General features: G+C 34.0%; 3 protein-coding genes and 1 pseudogene across 3 annotated transcripts; all 4 read right to left on the bottom strand.

Moving 5' to 3' along the window:
• Positions 1-1,253: 1,253 nt before the first annotated feature.
• On the bottom strand, positions 1,254-4,948 carry LOC121804607 (annotated as a pseudogene).
• A 52-nt stretch (positions 4,949-5,000) lies between these two features.
• Positions 5,001-6,115, bottom strand: LOC121804608 (calcium-binding protein PBP1-like). Its single transcript, XM_042204214.1, has 2 exons — positions 5,530-6,115; positions 5,001-5,138 (listed from the first exon to the last, which is right to left on the bottom strand). Exons 1-2 carry the CDS (start codon positions 5,988-5,990, stop codon positions 5,093-5,095), a joined length of 507 nt encoding a protein of 168 aa, XP_042060148.1. The 5' UTR covers positions 5,991-6,115; the 3' UTR covers positions 5,001-5,092.
• A 1,141-nt stretch (positions 6,116-7,256) lies between these two features.
• LOC121803789 lies at positions 7,257-8,183 on the bottom strand. The gene is made up of 3 exons (XM_042203394.1): positions 7,903-8,183; positions 7,650-7,755; positions 7,257-7,601 (listed from the first exon to the last, which is right to left on the bottom strand). The coding sequence occupies exons 1-3, from the start codon at positions 8,181-8,183 to the stop codon at positions 7,257-7,259; spliced, it is 732 nt and encodes a 243-aa protein (XP_042059328.1).
• An 8,267-nt stretch (positions 8,184-16,450) lies between these two features.
• On the bottom strand, positions 16,451-18,042 carry LOC121803788 (bidirectional sugar transporter SWEET14-like). Its single transcript, XM_042203393.1, has 7 exons — positions 18,028-18,042; positions 17,830-17,896; positions 17,687-17,723; positions 17,383-17,593; positions 17,136-17,297; positions 16,857-16,976; positions 16,451-16,708 (listed from the first exon to the last, which is right to left on the bottom strand). Exons 1-7 carry the CDS (start codon positions 18,040-18,042, stop codon positions 16,451-16,453), a joined length of 870 nt encoding a protein of 289 aa, XP_042059327.1.
• Positions 18,043-22,970: the final 4,928 nt, after the last annotated feature.

Genomic DNA, 22,970 nt, shown 5'->3' with positions numbered 1-22,970 from the left:
GTTTATCCAAAACATTGTTCTTCACGTCATGCTTACGTATCTCTCGTCTCGCCTCTCTAAACCCTTCCCATCTTAAGAGCACTCACAATAGGGAGTTATCCCACCGTCATTCGGTACGGTGGTCAGGATGGCACCTATTGCGCGCCATAAGCCGTGGGACAGCGCTCAGCAGGCGCCGACGGGACGGCATGGGCGTAAGCGTATGGCGGTTGGGCAGGCGCTCTCTCTGCGCCTATTGCGTGCCAAGTGGGAGCCATCCCGAATTTTTTTATTGGTTTTGTTATTTTTAAAAAAAAATTATTTCAGCACTATATATATATCTCATTGCATTCATTTTATTCACAGCTCTCATTCACTCAAAAAAAATTTTTTGAATTGTAGTAGAAGTTTTTCTCCTTTTTTTCCAAGTAATTTCATGCTTGTTGTTTTAATATTTGATAAACACCAACAATTAAAATGAATTAGATGAGAGGATTGTGAGGTTGGCTGATAACGTGGTAGGAGATATTTTTGGAAGGGTGTGAGAGGGCTTATTCTATTTTGAATGATGGCATGACTTATCACTAAAATTAATCGAATTTTTTAATATGTAACTAAGTAAAGTAATTGGTTGTGTTGAAATGTACTCCCTACGTCTCATAGAAATAGGCATTTTAAGATCAACACGAATTTTAATACTACATAATTAGTAAAGTAAAAGAAAATTTAAAAATAGTTGAATTACCGTTAGCGACCCCACATTCCACTAACTCATTTTCACTCTCATTTTATTATAAAACTAATATATAAAAATAGGATTCGCATGCCACTAACTTTTTCAACCCACTTTCTATTACATTTCTTAAAACCCATGCTGGGTCAAATGGTGACAAATTACTAGCGACGAAGGGAGTATAAGATATCTAGAATATGTTTACAACATTGGGAAAAAAATTCCAAACAGAAACCAAATCGTAGCTAATAACTACAAAGTTAATTCAGTGTTCGATTGTCAATCTTAATCATTTGATTTATCAATCCTAAAGTTGATATTTGGTCTTAAGCAATAACATAGTACTAGTTCATTGTATTTGTCTGAGATGTTGTAAATTCATCAATAAGTCCCTGTGTTTCCAACCATGTTAACTAACAAAATATCACTAATAATTTTGGCATATTGTAAAACCAATTGATTATCAGAAACTTAAAGTGTGTTATATCAAACCTTACAGATAGACCTACGAAACTTGGAAAAAATATACGAAGACAAGACATGAATGAAACTGATGTCACTAAATACTGCTGCTGTATAAGAGTAGTATGTTTATTTCAGTCCCTAAACACGCTAAACCTTAACTAAAACTCTTATGGTCAAGTCATGTACATCCAAGAATGAAATATATAAACATGAACACAAGGTACTAGGATTAGAAGATTCAAGTTGCCTACAAAAACTCACCAATCAACTCAACGACCCTCCCATCATAGTGATGGTAATATCATTGACCGAATGTGATGCATTCGTGGTGGACGACGAGCATGCACTTGGAATTACATCTATGAGAAAAGCAGGCTCCTTTGGCTGGGGTAGAATACTCTCTCCATTCAACATCAGCACCACTGTCGACATATTTGGTCTATCAACTGGATTCTGCTGGATGCACAGGATACCTACATGTATGCACCGCATCACCTCATGCTGATCGAGTGCATCATCCAACAGAGGGCCAATCAGTTCCAGCGTCCTGCCTTCTCTCCACATTTGCCATACCTAGCCACAGAAAATGCCTTATTAGAAAATGAAGAAGATGAAATAATTCTTCCTTATCGTTGCTTACATATCCTATTAGATTGCTGTGATAATTATGTGGATTGTCCACTCTCCTAGTATTCTTTTTTCCACTCACAATCTCCAAGAGTAGAATGCCAAAACTAAAAACATCAGATTTCACCGAGAACGAACCATATAAGGCATATTCTGGTGCCATATAGCCACTGCAGGAAACCATTCACATTATAAAATGATGAACCATATAATAAAAATCTTACTATGTTAAATGTTGAATTACATACAATGTACCAACTATTCTTCTGGTTTTGGCTTGACTTTGATCTCCACCAAAAGGTCTAGCCATCCCGAAGTCAGAAATCTTCGGGTTCAGTGCATCATCTAGTAATACCTAGCCTTGAGATCTCTGTGGATGATTCTCAATCTCGAATCCTGGTGAAGGTAAAGAAGACCCCGAGCAATGCCACATATGATGTTGAAACGCTGGGACCAATCTAACAGTGACCCTCTTGAATGATCTGATATGTTAGAATCAAGTCAATGCAATAGTCTTTTTATATATAGCAAACTAAACTACAAGGCAATGACAGAAATATATTATACGTACCAAAGATAGATGAGTCCAAACTTCCGTTGCACATGTATTCATAGATCAATATTTTCTCATCCTCTTCAATGCAGCAAGCAAGAAGCCTCACAAGATTTCTGTGCTGAAGTTTAGCAATCAGTTTTACTTCATTTTTGAACTCGTTTAGCCCTTGTCCGGAACTCTTAGAAAGCCTTTTAACAGCAATATTTTGCCCATCCATCAGTACACCCTGAAAGTTGGACTAGTAAGTGGGCAAGTGGATTCATTTCCAGAAGACATTCACTCCCTTATACCGACTGACCACAAATTCCAAATATAAGGACTGTTATCTCTTCTCCATATTATTTGAGTTCTATATTTATCAAGAGAACAAAAATTATGGTAAGATCATCACCTTGTAAACCGGTCCAAACCCACCTTCACCAAGCTGATTGTCCACCGAGAAATCTCCAGTGGCCCAGGCTACTGTGGCCAAGTCAAGTAAGGGTAGGCCAAGATCTTCTCTTTCAGCAACACCGTGGCCAACTTGTCCATCTTTATCTGCGGACGTTGGAAGAATTTATCAGATAACAATCTCTTTGGTATTTGAAGACTCATTTGCTGGACACGAGAGATATAAATTGGTTACAGCACAATCATAACGAATGCATATAACAGTAACAAATGTCAGAATATCACTAACAAAAACGAACGAATCAGATTTTTTATTTGAAATGCTGTTTGTTACTTTCTAAATGTCATGAAAGTGTTTTAAAACAAAAGCTTAAGAAACTATTTATTCTCCAAGTAAATCAGAACCAGTTATGTCTTTACTACTGCTGCTGCTGCTGTGCATGAACTAAAAGTGCATTAACTATATTCTCAACTTACTTTGAATATCAGAACATTCTAGCATTTGCCAAAAATATGTTAAGCCAGCAGAGAATATTGTAGCGATTTCTCGAACAGGTTTGGGAGTCTTAGCTTGTTGGTATTATGATCAATATCAATATATAGTCTAGACATGAAGAAAAAAGTCAAGCAAAGTCGGAAAGAGAAAATGGCAAATGAATGTTTTCTGACGCTGAGAGAAGACAGAAATTAATCAGTGCATTTACCTTTTCCTTTCATCCTACCTCTGAAAAGATAGCAAGTAAGAAGAAGCAATACACATATAGGAACCACAACCACAGATATTACCAGCAGCGACCTGTTTGCTGCCAAAGTATTTGATCTTGATCAGCACTACAGAAAATATATACCCTCATGGAGCATGGTTTGTAGACCGGGCCAAGACGTAGCACTATACTACTGATACTGTTATGAAAAACACACCTTGCTTTGAAGATGGCACCCGTATATGGAGATCCTGCCCACCATCAGAAAGCTTTCTAATATCAATTATATCTCCAAACCAAAGGACACATCCAGACCCTCGTCCACTAATATCTGAGTTTGAGTAAGCCATACAAGAGCAATTCTTCAAGCATGTCTCCTTGCATTTTCTCAAATCCATGCTTCCATTTACCCATGTATGTGTAATATCTGGAAGTTTCACACCCGAAATTCTGATGAAATCATGTTTTCTAGCGCAGTCTAAAGGCTCCTCTCTGATGCATCCTTGTGACCAGTCCATAGAATTCCAGCTACTGTCAACCTTTGGCTTGAAACCTTCTAAACATTGGCAAGCAGGTGAGTCGCTGATGACACACAATCAATTAGCACCACATAAACTGTAAGTGTCACAGTAGTCACGTGGTACTGAAGAATACAACTTCCAAGACATCTCTGTTTCAACCCATACGTATCGCTGGCGAGCCATGGCGGTCTCATTCACAACAAGCCTTGTAATCACTGATTTATTCAGGAGTTGAAAGGAATAGTAAACCTCTTCCTTGTTAGATACAAACTTGAACTCGTAAACAGGATTCTTTTTCATCGAAAGAGCACCACTAAATCTCAGACCATTCCAGGACCCCCTCGGTAAAACTCTCTTGTGCCTCTATACATCACTAACTGTGGATACGCATCAAGTTCCACACCACTGCTAAATTCTCCAGGAGCCGGATCATCAGAACTCTTCCACGCAATAATACGCCTGTTAAGACGAGTTCTCAAGTCCCATCCTAACTTCATACCTGGCATCATTGTATCAGATGGATAATCAAAACTCTGCCACAAGTAATTATCTGCACTATCATCTTTCGTATCTCTTACAACAAAATTTCCAAGATCAAGAAGTTGCAACAATGGATCCCGAGCCATCCTTGCTGAACTTGTTGACCAAACCATGCTGTTAGATCCATTCGAAAGTACAAGACTGCTTGTGTTATTGATCACCAATAAGCCAGACGAATCCTTAATAGGGTTTTCCCTATTCGGAACCCAAATAACAGTTCTAACAGGAATATTCTTGTACCAAATACCCAAGTACCTGTCCTTGGAACGACCTGGACTGAAAAACCCCAGCTCAAAATTTCCTCCATTCGATACCAGAATCTCACCATCTCTAAGAGACTGCGATGCTTTCATACCATCAGTGAGAGCATAAACGTTCAACCACAGACAAGCTATACACAAACGAAGACACAAAGACAAAAGATTATGCATGGAATCTGATATTTCCTTATATCTGCTAAGAATTTGAGGGGTCCGGGAGCAAGTATCATTCAAAGCTCTTCAAAGACAAATATATAACCATTTAGAAGATGATGCTGACATTTAGAGGCCCTTCCTCTCTGAAGTTTCCTATGCGGTCAAGAATTCCAGTCTGAGTGAAAAAAGTGCAATACAAATTTTCTTCTGCGTAGTTACAGAAAAGAATAAAATTTTAGCCATGTCCATATTCATAAGAAAACGACCTTTTTATGTTAGTGTAACATGACATCATTACAAAATTCAGCAATTAATTACAGCTAGTTCTTTACTTTAAACAACTCTCAGTGTCAAATATTACATCCACCAAGCTAAGACCTAAGTAAGAAAACTCCAAATCATTCAGAATCAGTTGTTCACAAATTACAGTGTACACTGTGCACTAACAAAAGAAGATGTGTATGTAGTTATGCAGTGTATATAATGAATCTTTTAATTTATTTTGTCCGTTTCTGTGTAAATGGGAATAATCTCCACTGGTTACTTGGTAAAGAATTGGTGAAAACTAGCATAAAGAATTGGAAAACAAAATCATTACAAAGAAAAGTTGAAATCTTGGAAAGCCTCCTCCTGTAGAAGAGCCTCTTCCAACAAAAGCTGAGATTGGTCCATCAGCCCTGGGCTCAATCTGAACATCAAGACACAAAACTCCATCTGATTCAGAGCGCCATCTCCGTCGAAATCCCCTTCTTTGAGCATACTGTAAAGATCATCATCCGACAATTCCTGGAGCCCCAAAAAAGCAGAATTGTTCTTCAAACTGTCAAATGTGATAACCCCTTTCTCGGAGTCCATCAATAACCGGAAACCGTTGCACAATTCGGCAAGCAATCCGTCGCCGCCTAGCTTCTCCGCCATAAGCGGGAAGAAATCCTGGAAATTTGGTTGCTGGATGGACGACATTGAAGTGAAAGTGTTTGTTTGGAATGAAGATAATTGGTAATTTGCGATGATGGTTTGATGTGAGGGAGAGGGAGAGAGCGGAGTTAAATACTCCATATGAGGAGGGCAAGGGGGTTTCGTAGAAGAAGAAGAAGGGGCGGGAGTAGGAGTGTAGGACAGCTAGTTGACAGTAGTTTGGCTACACAATTGCGTCGAAAAGGTCAAATACAGAACTGCAATTGCGTATGTGCATCCAATTGCAATGGAAATTTCTCCGTCGGCCGACCGTATACCCTTTTTCATTTAATTATACACAATTCTAACGCGGTGATGATTTTTTATTTTTTATGTTTCAATTTTTTTTACCACTTTCCCAAATAAATTTGCATAAAACGCCATAAACTTTTTCGTTCGTCCTTAAACTTATGAATTTTCCCATTTCGAGAATTCACTATTTATTAACAATACTTATACTAGTATTTAATCATGAAATATGATTTTGCAAATTGAAGTTATCAAATACTTCCTCCATCCCTCAATAAGAGTTATGTTTTGTCATTTCAGTCTGTCCCATAATAAGAGTCCTATTTCATTTTTACCATAAATGGTAAATAGGTCTCACATTTCACCAACTTATTCCACTCACATTTTCTTATAAAACTAATATTTATAAGTGAGACTCATATTCCACTAACTTATTCACTTCACTTTTCTTTACATTTCTTAAGGTGTCCATAATAGTAGAGCTCATGAACCTGAGCCAAGCCACAAAACTTGGCCGGGCCACCAAAAATACTTGTTCACACTATAGTAGACAAGACCAAGCCACCAATTATTTTATTTTTTTCATTTTTTGAGGTATTTTAATTTAACTACAATAAAATTATCAGACTATAATATTTATAAAAAAATACATAATTTAATAATAAAAATATTAAAACCAAATCTTCGTTGTATTATAGAAAGGGATAAATTTTACAACAAAAATTATCGACATCACACAAACAACACTGTGAACGCATATCACGCTCTGCCCCCTCCCTTACGATTCCAGACCTCTTCAACCAAATCAGCCTGCAGTGTCGTATGCGATGTTTCCCTCCGCATATTGGTGAACCGTTGGATCAAGTATACATTAGTACTCGGTACACCCATCTGCAGTGGGGCGATGGCAATACCGTGACTCGTACTAGCACCCTCTTCCGGTGCCCAGCGCTCTGCAGCAAATCCTTCGTCATCTATTATCATATTGTGCAATATGATACATGCATACATGATGGAGGCGACATCATTTTCATGCCAAACTCGTACCGGGCACCGTAGAATGGCCCATCGCAATTGGAGGACACCAAAAGCTCGCTCAACATTCTTCCTAGCACCCTCTTATTTTGCCGCGAAATAGGATTGCTTCGGCCAAACCGGTTGTCGGATCGTCTTGACAAACACGGGCCAACGAGGGTATATCCCATAGGCCAAATAGTATGCCCTGTTGTACTGCGCGCCGTTGGCCACGAATCTGACCGTCGGACCCTCACCCCGACACTCGTCATTGAAGAGATGAGACGACTGTAGAACATTGATTTCGTTGTTCGACCCTGTGACACCAAAATAAGCATTCCAGATTCGCAAACGGTAGTCAGCAACGGCTTCCAGGATCTTCGTGGGGTGTCTCCCTTTGAATCCAGAAGTGAACTGCCCCTTCCAAGCCACCGAGCAGTTCCCCCACTCCTAGTGCATGCAATCAATACTGCCCAACATCCCCGAAAAATGGTGCACCGTCCCGTGCATATCTATCAATCTCTGGCATTCATTGGCATTTGGCTTCCGTAGATACTCTCGACCGAAGATATCCTGGATGGCATTACAAAACTGTCTCAGCGTCCTTAGGGAAGTTGTTTCACCCATCTGTAGGTATTCGTCGAACATGTCGACGGGACCGGCATAGGCAAGCTGCCTAATTGCAGCGGTACACTTCTGATATGTCGACAATCTGGTTCGGCCGCTAGCATCACGTCGCAGTGTGAAGCACCTGTACCGCTGCGCCAACGTCGTCGCTATATGGATGAAGAGTCGTTGCGACATTCTGAATCGGCGATGAAAAATCTCTGGCGGATAACGGGGGTTATCGCCAAAGTAGTCTTCCATCAGCCGCTGGTCGGCCCCGACATGGTCACGGCAGATTATCTGCCGATGATGGATCGGCCGAGGGACCGCCGCCGCCTCCTCCTCTTCAGCTTCACGTTGCACCTCTTCAACCAGTTCATCGAACTCCCTATCGATCAATTGTTGAAACTTATCGTCGGAACTCATTTTTTGAAAGTAGAATTGAGATAAATTGAAAAGAGTGGAGATTGGAATGGGGTAAAAAATGGGGGAAAATGGGTAGATGTATAGAATTAAGAAAATGAAAAAAAATCGAAATTAGGGGAGCCGCGGGCGTGGCTCTCCCCTGGGTACTGATAGAAATCCATGGGTTCCATCTTAAAACCAATTGGTGATAAGAGGAGAGGCCCATGAGACTTATATAGTGGTTTAAGCTCTTTGTGTACAAAGATGTGGGATATGATTATATTCATTTTTATGTTTCAATTGTCAACACCCTCCCTCAAACCCTTCAAGGTGAATCTTGGAGGGGTTGGACTTTTTTATGATCGATTGGACAATCGGCCCAATTTTTTTCCGATCGGTTGGACCACTGGCCCAAATTTTCAGCCCAGTTATACTGCTGGGTCAGTCATTTTTTCCGGTTTCAGCCCAAATATACTGTTGGGTCAGTTAAATATGACCCACAGTCGGCGACCCGCTCTGATACCATGATAGAAATCCATGAGTTCCATCTTAAAACCAATTTGTGATAAGAGGAGAAGCCCATGAGACTTATATAGTAGATTAAGCTCTTTGTGTACACCGATATGGGATATGATTATATTCATTTTTATGTTTCAATTGCCAACAGGTACCCCCAACCCCGCCGCAGCTCCCCTACAATGGACGCTCTTAAAACTCGTGTCATAAATAAATAGGACTCATATTCCAGGACGACATAACGCAATGTATCCCTTACCAAAAATAGACATCGATTTATATAAATGCTAACAGTCAGGTGTACCAAAAATAAAATTTGATACTATTATTCTAAACTCCAATTTTTTTTAAAAAATCTAGTGAAGTTTAACAATTGTTTTGATCTGTTCTTGTTCACAGCAGAAAATAAAATGTGCGCTAAATGTATACGTCCAGCCACGTTTCGTCTACAATAGTATATATGAAAACATGCAGTGAAAGGCATGAAGAAGAAAGAGCTTGGCATATTTGAACAAAGTAGTTAGAGCTCGAACTCACTGTTTCATTGGAATCTTATCTTGCTCAAAGAGCTAATACATATACAAACCATTGGAACAATCTAGATCCTCATACTAATCTAACTAGTACAAGATTAACTCAAATACAATTCTTAATCATAACAAACTGTACTAAATCTCTTTCTTCTTTGTTCCCTTGATCAACACATCTCTCCAAGTACATGAGTGGTCCTCAATCTTAGATGATTTATCTGGTACAACCACGAGCTCAACTCGTGAGGGATCAGCTCGTGTGGAATGAGCTGAAACCAACTTGATACCAGATTTCTCTTGTGCATGGCATGTGCTCTTGCTTCTGTCTTGTTCATCCACGAGCATCACATTGCATCCCACTGCTCCATCAACTTTGCATGCACTTCCAACACGCCCTCTCAAACCGAGAGAGGCTAGAGAAACCATGCCCAATCTTTCTCTAAGCTTCACGAAGGGTTGATGACACCATTTTTGCTCAATTCACAGTTAGACACCATAGGAGTTGGCATCCTTTTGTTCCTGTCATATTGGCTTTCTTCAAAAGATCTTTGATGTAGTTGGACTGGCACAAGTGTAGTCCATTATCAGTAGTTTTGACAACTTTAACTCCTAGAAACAAGTTCACCTCCCCAAGATCTTTTTAAAGAAAATGAATAGTTTAATTGAGAAATGCCATGTTGAATAGAGGCAGGAGCTTACCAGTGATTAACATATCATCCACATAAATCAAGAGATATATCACCTCAGCATCCTTTTATCTGAAAAACATAGAAGCATCTGCCCTCGATTGATGAAAACCTAGAGCAAGCAGAGCAGAATGCACAATGTAAAACCAAGCTCTGAAAGCTTGCTTCAAGCCATAGAGCAAGCCTTTGATGATAACTGATAAATTGTACTATCAAATAACAGATTGTCCCAAATTAGTCGATTGGGTATCAGATTTAGTTAAATCAGAGAATTAAAATCCCAAATTTAAATTAAATTTCTCCCACTAGTCAATTAGATATAAGATTCAGTAGAATCTTTCAATTAAAATCTCAAATCTAGCTAATCTAGATTCTAGGATAAAGATTAATTAACATCTTTAAGTGTATCAAATTAATCTAACATTCAATTGAGTTATTAAACTTTAGAGAAAATATTAATTTACATAAATTGTATATACATAACACATACATTGATTTAGTACTAATTTTAGGATATTACTTCATGACTAATTTGTCCTTAATATATAATTTTGGATATTGTTTAACCATATTATATCAGCAAGGTCATTGATTTAGTTTATGACTAAATGAATGACTAATTATGGCAGTATATTAATTAGCACACTACACAATTGAATAACTATATTTTCAAATAATTTTATTTAACCATTTTTTAGTTTAATATCTAGTTTATTTTTCTATTTCGTGTTGTTCTCCCACCTTACTTTTTTTTAAAAAATTCTAAAACTAAACACTTATAGATATCAATGCAATAATAATAAAATTATTAATCTTAATTTGTGAAATATAAAATAAAACTACTAATTAAGCATTATTCGAATTGAAATATGAATTATATAATACAATAAAGTCTATAATCATAATGGTTAAACATTTTTTTTTGCATAATCATTTAATTTTTGTGCTATTTCCTTTTGTATTATTTTTTCCCAACCTATTTCATTTTCATTAAATATCCAAAAGTAGATATGTGACTACTTTTTATTAAATATCTAAAATAAATATGTTTATTTGTCATAATTGTTGAGTCAAGATGTAATATATAATGAAATTGAGTTAATGATCATTAATAGGTTTGATGAGAGTACTAAGAAATTAAGTGTATGTATTGAATTATTTTAATTTCGTATCATAATTTTTGAGTCAATATGTAGAATACATAAACAATCGACTTATAAGTTGATTGGATGATAGTACTGAAAATTAAGTACATATGCAAGTAGCCGTTTCATAATTTATACTACTAACTTTTAGAAGTATTTTAATAAAAAAAATATTTGGATGTGAAAGACTAGTATTATGAAATTTAAATGATTTGTGATAAATTATTTTTTTTAATGTGAATGAGATTTAATATTGCAAAATAGATAAGTCAATTATTAATTTATTCTCATCCAACAATTTGATTCGTAAAAAAAATCTTAATGACATTCATGTTTGATAAAATAAAGTTTCAGTTTGGTCAAGATCTAATATCACAAAATAGATAGATTAATTGGTGAATTACTTTCATCCAACTATTTGGTTTCTATATGAAATCCTAATAACATAAGTGTTTGATTAAATAATTTTTTTTAATGTGATTTTGATCTAATATTTCAAAATATATAAATGAATTAGTGAATTATTTTCATCCAACTATTGATTTCTAATGAAATCCTAATGACCTTTGTGTTTAATAAAGTGAAATATTGATACGATTAAGATCTTAATTATTGCAAAATATATTAATTACTAAATTATTTTCATCCAGCCATTTGATTTATAAATTAAATTTTAATAACATTTGTGTCTGATTAAATAGTTTTTTAATGTGGTTAAGATATAACATTGCATAATAGATAGATCAGTTAGTGCAATATTCAAATCCAACTATTTAGTTTTTAAATAAAATCATAATGACACTAGTGTTGGATTAAATAAATATTTTATTTGGTTAAGACTTAATATTGCAAAATGGACATATAAACTGGTGGATTACTTTCATCCAACTAGTTGCTTTCTAAAAATATTTCTAATGACAATGTCACAATAGTGTTTGAGTAATTACTTTTTTAATTTGCTTTATATTTAATATTGCAAAACAAATAGATTAATCAGTCACTTATCTCATCTAACTATTTAAATTATCAGTAAAATTCCAATAATATTAGTGTTTAATTGAAGAACAATTTGAATGCATTTAAATTCTATAATCATAAAATAGCATTGAATTATTTTTATTCAATTATTTAATTTGTAAAAATAATCCTTATAACAAAATCATTACTAACAAGTAGTTGACCTCTACATATGTTGATGAAATACTAAATGACAGTACACATATGCTACAACAATTAATATATAATACAGTATATGAATAGATAGATTAATCAATAATTGTGCGAGAAAAAATTGGCTCAGAAATCATGAGGGTGAATTACAAAACAGAAAATTAAAAGAAAAAAAAGAAAAGAAATGATAATGGTAATAAAAACTCAAGTTGGGTGGTAAATGAGATCCACAAAATCAAATCTATACATATGTGATTCTATCAAATTATTTGATTTACTCATTTTTTTAAAAAAAATTCCTAATATCTATTTTAATCTGATAACAATCAAAATCTTAAATTTAATAGTACCTAAACTAAATTGCATAACTCATTTTTCTTACCCTCTTGCCATTTGGAACATACATCATTCGATAAAAATGGTATATTAAACTTAAAATTAGTTAAGTGAATAATTATTATTGAGATAGCATAATGTTGCTCCTTTATAAATGGATCAATTAGCAAAAAATTATGAACAAGAAAAATGAAAGAAGGAACCGAGGGAGTAAAGATAAGGTGGAATATCTATTTTGATTCAATTTCCAATACTAGGTAGGCTATTAAATGTTAAGAGTCCGTAATTAATGTATAATTTTAATCACAAAATTATTAAATGGATAAATGTCGTTTAGATAATAACATTTCGTTGACTTCTAATTAATCACATAATTTTTTAAATGGAATGTACGTACAGCCACAATTTTTCAATTTTTTTGCAATAATAGTTTATCGAACTAGAGTTCCCGCTTTTGCTTGTTCAAATCCAAGTTTTTTTTTACTTGTTTCTTAGTTTATAAAATTCTTTTGGAATCTACGGATGGTGTTAGAAGATAAAATTGCAATACTTAGTTTAGTTATTAATTCACATGATTTTGATACACATGCTTCCGTTTGACTTTATTATAATAGCAATGTTCGCTCGGTCTATTTTAGTGTTAATAAATTGCGTATCAATACAACGGCAGCGAGTGGTGGTGGAAGAGTAGATTCCAGGGTGGTGATGACCGGAAAATCCGAGAGAGTGAGAGATAGCTTGGGCCCTGGGGAAGAAAGGATATCGGAGGGGGACGACTAGGGGTGGGGAATTATACCGGAATACCGGACTTACCGTATCGAAAAAATACCGAAAATACCAATTTTTCGGTATATCATAGTTTTCGGTACGGTATGATACCGTACCGAAAGATTCAGTACGGTATGATACCGTACCGAAAGATTCAGTACGGTAATGGTAATAGATTTCTTATACCGCGGTATACTGAATCTTCGGTATATAGCGACGCTTAGGTATACCGTTGATTATTAAATATATAAATAAGGGTGCATTAGCGCGCAACCTTAATTAGAGTGTTAATATACATCCAATCGCATGCTGCCACGTGGCACGAAAAATGCAATATTGTATACAGAAAAATGCAATATACATTTGTCAAGCTATATATGCATTTCCGTAGATTGCATTTTAGTTATAGGCAAATTGCATTTTATTTTGTTGAGTTTTGCATGTTAACATAAATTGTCTACAATGCAAAATAACCTATATATAAATGCAATCTGACTATATATAAAATGCAAAACTCAACAATAAAAAATGCAATTTGCCGAAATTCATCTAAAACTTCTACAAATGTACTATAAAACTTCTACAAATGTACTATATTGCATTTTTCTGTATACAATATTGCATTTTTTGTGCCACGTGGCAACACGTGATTGGATGTACATTAGCACTTTAAAATTAGTTAGCATATTAGTATATCCTTATATAAATACATAGTATATATATACCTACTATATATATAATATTTATGTTATATTTATAGGATTATTATTATACATATAAAACTCTTATATTTTTAGCAGGTTGGATCCTCCATTTTCAGTCTCATCTACAACTAATGTCTTTTGTCAAATTCACCAACAAAGTTCCAAGAAATGAAAATAATGTTGCTCATTTGTTTTTGATTTGGTTGTCGAAGTTTTTTAAATTTGAATATTAGATTGACTTTATGATGTTTACCTTTTGAAGTAGTTGAACAATAGAATTGTTTTTTTTTAATATTTTGGGTATATATATTATTTTTTCGGTATAACAGATATAACGGTATGTCGTACCAAAGTTCGGTATACCGCAATGCTGTACGGTATACCGAAAACACGGTATGGTAACGATATAAAAAACTACCATGCCGAATTTCTGGTATACCGAACTCCGGTATACCGAAAAATTCGGTACGGTATCGGTATGGTGTTTTGTCATACCATAACTTTCAGTACGGTATATGGTATGACACTCAAAGTACGGTATACCGTATCGAACCACCCCTAGGGACGACTGTGTGCGGTGAGTGAGAAGGCGTAAAGGTTCTAATATTTGTGTGATCCAGTTTTGTAACCCAGACCGGTCCGATTGGGCTAGGATTTGGCATTTCGGGCTTCTCCTTTGTTTGGGCTTATTGAATTGCGTTTGAGTTATGCTAAAGCCCAAGTTCTAGTATAATTGGTCAGGCTTGATTTAAAACGATAGTGGACTCAAATAAATTATCTGGGCTAGTATTAAATTAATTAAGAGTGTTAGGTTAACTTAATTCAGAGTGGACTCGAATATAATGACATCTGCGTAGTTAAATCTCTGGATTTAATTAAATAATTAATTCATGTATCTCTAGTTTACACATGTATTTTTTGTTCTTTACTAATTTTCATGATTATTTTTACAAATATCATAAAGTACACTGATATTGAGTGAAGTATAATGATTTTCACTCACATTCCGAAAAATATTTACCCATAAATATATGAATCTTTCTACTTCAAAATTATAAGGTAATTATCTTTCAAATCTAAGAACTTTCATAAATGTGTCAATTTGTCATAAATTTAATATTCAAATTATACTCTTTATTCTAAAAAAGAGTTCCCGTTTTTTGTTCATTTTTTTTATCAAGTTCTCCAATTAAAGATGTCTAGGAAAATTATCTAAATAAAATGTTACTCCTAAAATTTTAATTATTACTCCCCCTGTCCCATAAAAGTTGAGTCACTTCATTTTTTGCACTTGTTTTGAAAAAATCGTATTAGAATGGATAAATAGTAACGTAAAATCAAGAATAACATAGATAAGAGTCTTCTTTACATTATTTTCAGATTTACTTTACTATTTACCCACTTTAACAATTTATTACGATTTTTTCAAACGAGTGTACAGAATGAAGTGACTCAACTTTTATGGGACAGAGGGAGTATTAGTTATATGTCTAGAAAAAGAAATACTTCATATTCCATCCGTCCACTAAAAATAGTCTCATTTTGCTATTTTAGAATGTCCAAAAAAATAGTCGCAATTACTATAAAAATGAAAAGTTTCTCTTATACTTTACCTACTTTTTTCTCATCTCTTTCATACTTTACCCATTCTCTCTTTCTCTCTCTCTCTCTTACTTTACCAATTTCTCATTAAAACTCGTATCGTTTACAAATGAGACTATTTTTATGGACGGTAGGAGTATTATAATTTATTTGGTATTATTATGTTTAGTTGTCTAGAAAGGGTGTTATTAATAGCCGTTACAACAGTATCAAGGCCAGTTTCCCTATATACTGTTGGCGTTTTCAACACCAGCACTGCTTTTAACGATAGCTGTCGTATGTATCTCTAGTTTCTATTGCTCATCTTTTGATTATTTTTCTCTCATTACAATCTGTCTCACATTTCCCTACTACTCATTTTGTTGCTTCCCGCGAAAAATACACTAAAACTGTTAACAACAGTGACTGGGCCTCAACGTCAAATTCTTGACACTGCTCGTTGTATATATATCTTAGTTTAGATATATTCGCATTTCCTTGGTACTTACACATTATACTTTTAGAATATGTTACTATTTTCAAATTTGTAATTTTCTAACTTAGAAAGTTTGTCATTGCTGTAAAGCTATAGAATGAATATATGTATAGTATAGTTCAACCTCATGTATGTTCTGCCAAAGAGTCCTACTCTTATTTATTAGATTTACAACAAAAATTTACAAAACATCAGATGAAAAAGAAACATGAGATATTTTACGTGGCAACATCAGCAAAATTTATCTAACACCTTCAAAGCATTAAGGCCCCATCACTAAACCTTGATTTATACTTATTCATGAAAAAGGGCCGTCATCACCTTTAATCATGTGATATTAGTAATTTTAGTTTTGATTAATTAGGCTGATCGTGAGAATCCACAGTGCTTTGTTGGGCATCCACAACGTTTTCGACTGAGACTGTAACAGTAATATCCAGATCTTTAATAGGTGGAGAGCAAACAGGGTGTATCTGCTCACAATTCGACGTCGATTCGGGCTTTATAGCAGTTGGAAGTTTATGTTCTTCAGCATAGTCTATCTTGCTGTTCTTGTAAATACCATACAGAATTATTTGGAGTAGTCCAAATATAAATCCCACCGTGTTAGGAACCTAGAAAAGAAATCAAATTAAATGACAAGTTTAAAATTACATGTGCAGAAATATTTGACAAAAACTTAATTTATAAATTAGGCTGCTTAATCAAACTTATAATAACCTTTTTTACTATATCTTTCAAGATAATAAATCAACAACTTACTGCAATGTAGATGTCCTTGAGCAGTAAACCATAGAAAAACCACATCACAGCGTTGAGTAGAAGAGCAAGTGAGAGTGATATTGGCATGAACTCTACACTTTTTGTTCGAATAACTTGCTTCTGCATGCCCAAATTGAAATTTCATAAAATAGATAAGTGAAAAGAGAATAAAATTACACATTTTAAAAGACTAATGTTTGCATAAAAAAAACTCATTTAGCTAGGGACGTTTCGGAAAGGAATGCTCGTACTTATACAACGATTATATTGCTAAGTTACCATGATGGTTAGAGGCGCGATATACACACTTGCTGACAATGTTACGGATATCCATCCGAGAACCTCAACTCGCTGAGGTCCTTCCAGGAAAAAGAGTGTAAACAAGAGAATCGAACCGAACCCAATAATGTCAAGAACCAGACTTAGTTTGATAGCCCTTAGCTGCAAAACCAACATAAAAAATATTTATAAAATAATTAATGTAAGTATTTGTTAATTGATCTAATTTGTGGGAACTAGTACTTACCCGAGCCTGTTTGGATGCATAAATGATATACATGGAGATGTATATAGTCTCGATGAAACAGCCAATGGAATTGATGGTGATGAGAAGAGTCTCATTTGATTTGAGAGTTGCATAATAGATCCATAGCATACTGCTAAGTAATGCCACCACATATGGCACGCATTCAAACCCTTCGGTTGATTTCTTCTTCACAATTCTATGGAATGTTGGGCTGTCACAACATTAAACTAATTTCAATAAAACATACTACTATATGTATATATAGTAGATTTCAACGTAACATGCACATAGATAATTAACTTACGCTGGGGAAAGATACACCAAAAATGAAACTATGTTGCCTGCAAAAATCAAGAAACTGTGATCAACATGATCAAATCATGTGTTACTCATCATTTTAAGTTGCTAGATATGCAAATTAGAAATTCAAATTTTAGTTATATTCACCTAAGATCCCAAAGACGAATATAATTGGAGTTTGCATGGTGAAAAGATCAACCTTCTCTCTCTCCCTCTCTCACTCTATATATATAGTAGCACACAACAATGATTTAGGAGAAAGAAAGTACTTGAGTTACAAAATTTTTATGAAGATTTGATGGTTCGTGAAGGGCTATATAAAGAAAATATAGATGATTTTAAAACCAATGTCTCAACCATTGACACATTTACGGATCAAAAGATATTTAAAATATATGATCTTAACATATAAAAAATACTCTAGCTTTGCCACCTCAACAAATTTTACTTAAACTTGCCTACGAAGTCTAGATGATTAACTATTGAGTGGCATGCCACGTTAGAGTTTAAGCTGTTATTGGAAACCCACCATACTTTCTCCCTAAATTTAGTAAAAGAAACAAACATTATATGTTTAGGCATATTATGTTGTGTCCACGGTAATGATTCAGGAGCTCAAACGTTAATGCACACGTGTAATATATAGTACTAGATGGTTTCGATTTGTTGGTATTGATGTTAAGGTTGTTTCTCAATTAGTTGCATTCAACAATCAAATACTCAAATCAATCAATCAATCATTAGAAGAACATCCAATGTGGGGATAGGTTTGTGCTCAACAAACCTCTAGTCAAAACTAATCTATACAAGTAGTAACTTTTTACTATTTCCATAAGTAAATAATGTATGTGTATACATTGGGAATTGGGATGATCAAATAAAATTAATCAATATTCAGTTAACATCATAGTAACAATGTCTAGTAATGACATAGTTTTAGTGATACCACGAATACATTGAGAAGTAGTATTACAAAATTTGATAGGTTTATGAATATAACAAATTTTGTGACATCTGTTCATGAACTAAACTTTGCTACATCTTAATCACAAAGTATATTTGCCACCACTCTTTCTCTTCCTCATTGATATTAATTCTTGTATGTATGTATATATAATAATATTATTGTATATTAGTACAATATTATTTATTTGCAGTTTAAAACTATTTTCTCTTGCACCAAAAGTGAGATAGATGCGCTATAAAACCTAAACAGATGCGCTATTTCCAATCACCAATAAAATGGAGTAGTATATAGATTTTACTCCAATTGCCCATAATTATACCTAATTTTTCCTTGTCCGTACCAAAATTATACTCCCTCTCTTTGCCAAAATGAAAACTAAACTACAATTATCATTAATATATATACCCTATTTAGTTATCTTGGAATTTATATCTTTTCATCCCCGGTGAGTATGGGTAATAAAAGGAAAAAATATTATAATTTAAATCAAATGAAAATGAGAAAGTATATTATAAAATATTCAAATCATCGAAGTCCGTTCTTTTTCAATCAAACTATTCAGTGGAGTTAGCACTTAGCTAACTTCCAATTATTTTATAGGGTTTCCAAACAATAATAAACGCTCTAAAGGCGAATCATTAATATTTTGAATTTAATTAGATTATATGTCAGTATAGAAGAAAAATATGTGCATAATACAGCCGCCTAATCTCATAAATAGACCTCAATCACTCAATTGACTGCCCTATCATTTCGAATAATGATTTTTGTATACATTATTTTAGTATGAGATGTCATCATGATCAGCAAATGCTATATTGCGCTATATAAAGTATCATCCAGCTTTTCTGACTGCGATCTTGATTAATTGTGGCACAAATGTCTACCTATTTTATCGACAGGTGCCGCCATGAATCTTCCTTCCTCCGTCCCATTGAAGATGACTCACTTTCCTTTTTAGTTTGTCCCACTCAAGATGGCCTATTACTAAAAATGGAACACCTTTTATCTCTACTTTGTTTCTTCTCTCTTATTTTACTCTTTACACTCAACATACAAAATAAAGCCACAAAAATTCTCGTGCCGCCCAAGAAAGGGGTCATCTTCCTTGAGACGGAGAGAGTACTATAATTTTGTACGGCATTTCATACCGTATGAGATCTTTTCACTGCCTTTTACTAGCATTGGAAAAGAATAAAATAAAACGTTACGACCAATGTTTTTATCCTTGTGGATTATCAAAAACCTACACTAGCTTTTGTATGGATAACTATATGGTGCGGTGATAACTTCAATTCGTTTTCAATGTCTAAGTAGGTAGTAGGATGACGGAAATTGAAGACTGGATGGCTAGATCGGCGGAGGAACCTTGCTCCACCGCAACATCAGCTCAAACTATGATTATTCTCAAATGACTTCTGTCGTTCAACAAAGCTAGGCTCAAAAGGTTGGCAAAAAGTCAGAAGTATGAGCACTTAATTAGGAGGATAAGATTTCCTTTGAGAGTAATCTCTTATCACTAAATAATTAATCTTGCAATCAATAATCACTAAACTGTCTTTAATCTGTAGTTAATAGTAATAAATGATAGTCTTAGTACATGTCAATTGATCTATACTTGTTTGAAATCGGCACACCAATTGCATTGGCTTATGTGAAAAAAGTGGTAAATGATCAATGTTTTAAATAACGTGACATGGTACACGGTAGATTTTTGCTTTTTTTAAGTAAATTAGAGTTGAAGGTTATTTTATTAATATATTTTCATGACTGTTGGTCTCAGATATTTTTTTGTGGTAATGGATTGAAAGTTAATCTTTTAATTCTCATTTTTTATGTCGGGAACTAATTATTTAAAATAATTTTCTTTGTGCTAATCAATACAGCTTTGCATCACGGATAACAGATTTAATATGTTGTTCTGCTATTGTTAAATTATAGCAGAATATTTGTTTATCGTCGAATATTGCTTTAGGGAGGCCTACCCTTTAATGGGAATTTTTTATAAAAACTTATCAAATTCAATTTAGACATGCCCACGGTTTAAAAACTTTCTAAATTTTTTGTATTAATATGACAAACTTTCTTAGCGAATTGAATAGGGAAATACTGCCCCCGTTGTTGGAGAAATTTCTAAAACTGTATGAATCTATATAAATGAGTCGAATTTTCGGAAGAGAAAATGATTATTATATTGAAAAAAATTAGTAAAAAATTGGAATTGTAGTGTGGGCAATAGAAATGATGGTGTTAATGGATGTGAAAATGAACAAAACGCCTAATGATAAAAAGAAACAAGTTTAGAAAATGGCAGTAATAAAAGAGGTTTGATTAAAAATGAAAAAAGTGATTTACATGGAGCATTACCTGACAGCCACATGCAAATCAAATTAGTAACCCAGCTAGGACGAAAAAATAATTGAAGTTTACATTTTTGTTCAGTTCTTTGAAGCTAAAAGAGAAATATAAAAGAAAAATTGATGTAATTAATACTCCCCCGTCCCACAATAATTGTTACTTTTTTTCATTTCGGTCTGTCCCACAATAATTGTCACACTTCATTTTTATGATAAATGGTAAGTAGGTTTCACCGTTTACATTCCACTAACTCACTTCACTCACATTTTATTATAAAACCAATATAAAAAGTGGGTCCCACATTCCACTAACTTTTCCAATCAACTTTTATTTACATTTCTTAAAACTCGTGCCCACAATAAGAGTGACAATTATTGTGGGACGGAGGGAGTAAATTTGATGGTCCTCATTCCGATTTTGAGGTGTGAGAGTACAAATCAAAATTGTAAAAATCAAATCATAAGTACTCCATATTACTAATTTTTGTCAATGACCAGGGTTAGGTTAGGATCTACCCCCTCCGTTCCTTGTTAATAGAGATATTTCTTTTAGGCACGGAGATTAATAATAGTGTGTTAAGTGAATGGTAAATAAAATAAGAGATATGAATAGAGAATAAAGTAAGAGAGAGTGTTACTTTTTGTCAAAAATTAAAATATCTTACCTATCTTGACACTTCTCCTACTAGAAAAATGATTAAATTAAGAAGGAATGGATGAGTACTTTTTTGAATCACCTCTCTTTATCGCATAATTTACAACTTTTTGGGCTGTAATTTGTAGCCTGAAGAATACCAATAAGAAATTTGGGCCTTTTACGCTCAATTAGATTATGGGCTGCTCAAAGCAATATGCTTCATAACAATTAAACTTACTGCTTGAATTATATTTATGTTGCGAATTAATTCAGATTTATCAAACTTTATCTGGGTTTACCTGAATTATAACGCCTGTTTATTTACTTAATTAGAACTCGTGATAAGACACCATCAATAATCGAGTACATAACTTATTATTTTAACCATCACAACCGTAAAAAAGATGGAACGGTAACAGCGGATATTTACTATGCTAATTTTACATCTTGTCACAGTTAAATGTATGTAATGTTTCGAGAGAATTGTTGAATAAATCAAGATCAAGACCTCGTTATCTCAGATTTAAATTTGTTACTAGTTGCATTTTTCTTTCCTAACAAAAACAACATTCTATAATTATTAAAATTTACTTTTTAAATATGTTTTCACATATATCCATCACAAGTCAAAAGAAGAATTCCGAAAAACGACGCCCAAATTCGCATATTAAATTCTTAAATTTTGAAGTTAAAAATATCCAACAAACATGTGAGACTTCAATAATTGGCGACTCTTCCATAAATACAGCCTAAGCGGGGTTTGTTATATTAGATGGTTGGAGATTGATTATTTTTATTTTTGAAAAAAAACAAGGGTACATGTCAATCCCCATGTTATGTAATCCGTCTTTTATCCAAAAAACTAAGAACTCCTTGAAGCGTAAGGCCATCTGCAACGCTGTCTCTTATCCGTCCATTAACCGTAACTTAAATTACTATTCATGGGTCCCACTGTACTTTTTTACTCCATCTCTTAACTAAATGACGGAACCTGCAACCCTCCATCTCTTATCCGTCCATTAACCGTCTCTTAAATTACTATTCATTCAATTTCATTTTTATTTTTATTTCCAACCAAATTCAATTAGTAAAAACACACTTCATTTAATAAAATAAAATTACAACTTAAAATTCAAAAAAATAAAAAAAAACACATAATTAAAATCCTAAAAAAATAAAAATTACATAATATAAAATACAATTTTACAGAAAATAAAAAAAAACTACTCCGCCGGCGAATCATCCCCCGAAGGCGGTGGAGGTGCACTGAAGCCACCTGGAGGCGGAATACCAAGTTGTCTTGCCATAAACTCAATTCCGGCAAGAT

The sequence above is a fragment of the Salvia splendens genome, chromosome 5 (assembly GCF_004379255.2).
Source record: "Salvia splendens isolate huo1 chromosome 5, SspV2, whole genome shotgun sequence".
Lineage (NCBI taxonomy): Eukaryota > Viridiplantae > Streptophyta > Magnoliopsida > Lamiales > Lamiaceae > Salvia > Salvia splendens.
This window is presented reverse-complemented; position numbering and strand designations above follow the sequence as displayed.

Bases quoted from the DNA above. Each gene is read 5' to 3' on its own strand.
- LOC121804608 (XM_042204214.1), bottom strand. From the start codon at position 5,990: ATGGAGTATTTAACTCCGCTCTCTCCCTCTCCCTCACATCAAACCATC. The intron at 5,139-5,529 runs GTAATGATTTTG...GTAACTACGCAG, and splicing joins CAAGATTTCAACTTTTCTTT to AAGAAAATTTGTATTGCACT.
- LOC121803789 (XM_042203394.1), bottom strand. From the start codon at position 8,183: ATGAGTTCCGACGATAAGTTTCAACAATTGATCGATAGGGAGTTCGAT. The intron at 7,756-7,902 runs GTGCTTCACACT...AACTTCCCTAAG, and splicing joins ACGTTGGCGCAGCGGTACAG to GACGCTGAGACAGTTTTGTA. The intron at 7,602-7,649 runs GTGCACCATTTT...TGCATGCACTAG, and splicing joins TGATAGATATGCACGGGACG to GAGTGGGGGAACTGCTCGGT.
- LOC121803788 (XM_042203393.1), bottom strand. The intron at 17,724-17,829 runs GTGAATATAACT...TGATTTTTGCAG, and splicing joins ATTCGTCTTTGGGATCTTAG to GCAACATAGTTTCATTTTTG. The intron at 17,298-17,382 runs GTAAGTACTAGT...TTGGTTTTGCAG, and splicing joins ATGCATCCAAACAGGCTCGG to CTAAGGGCTATCAAACTAAG.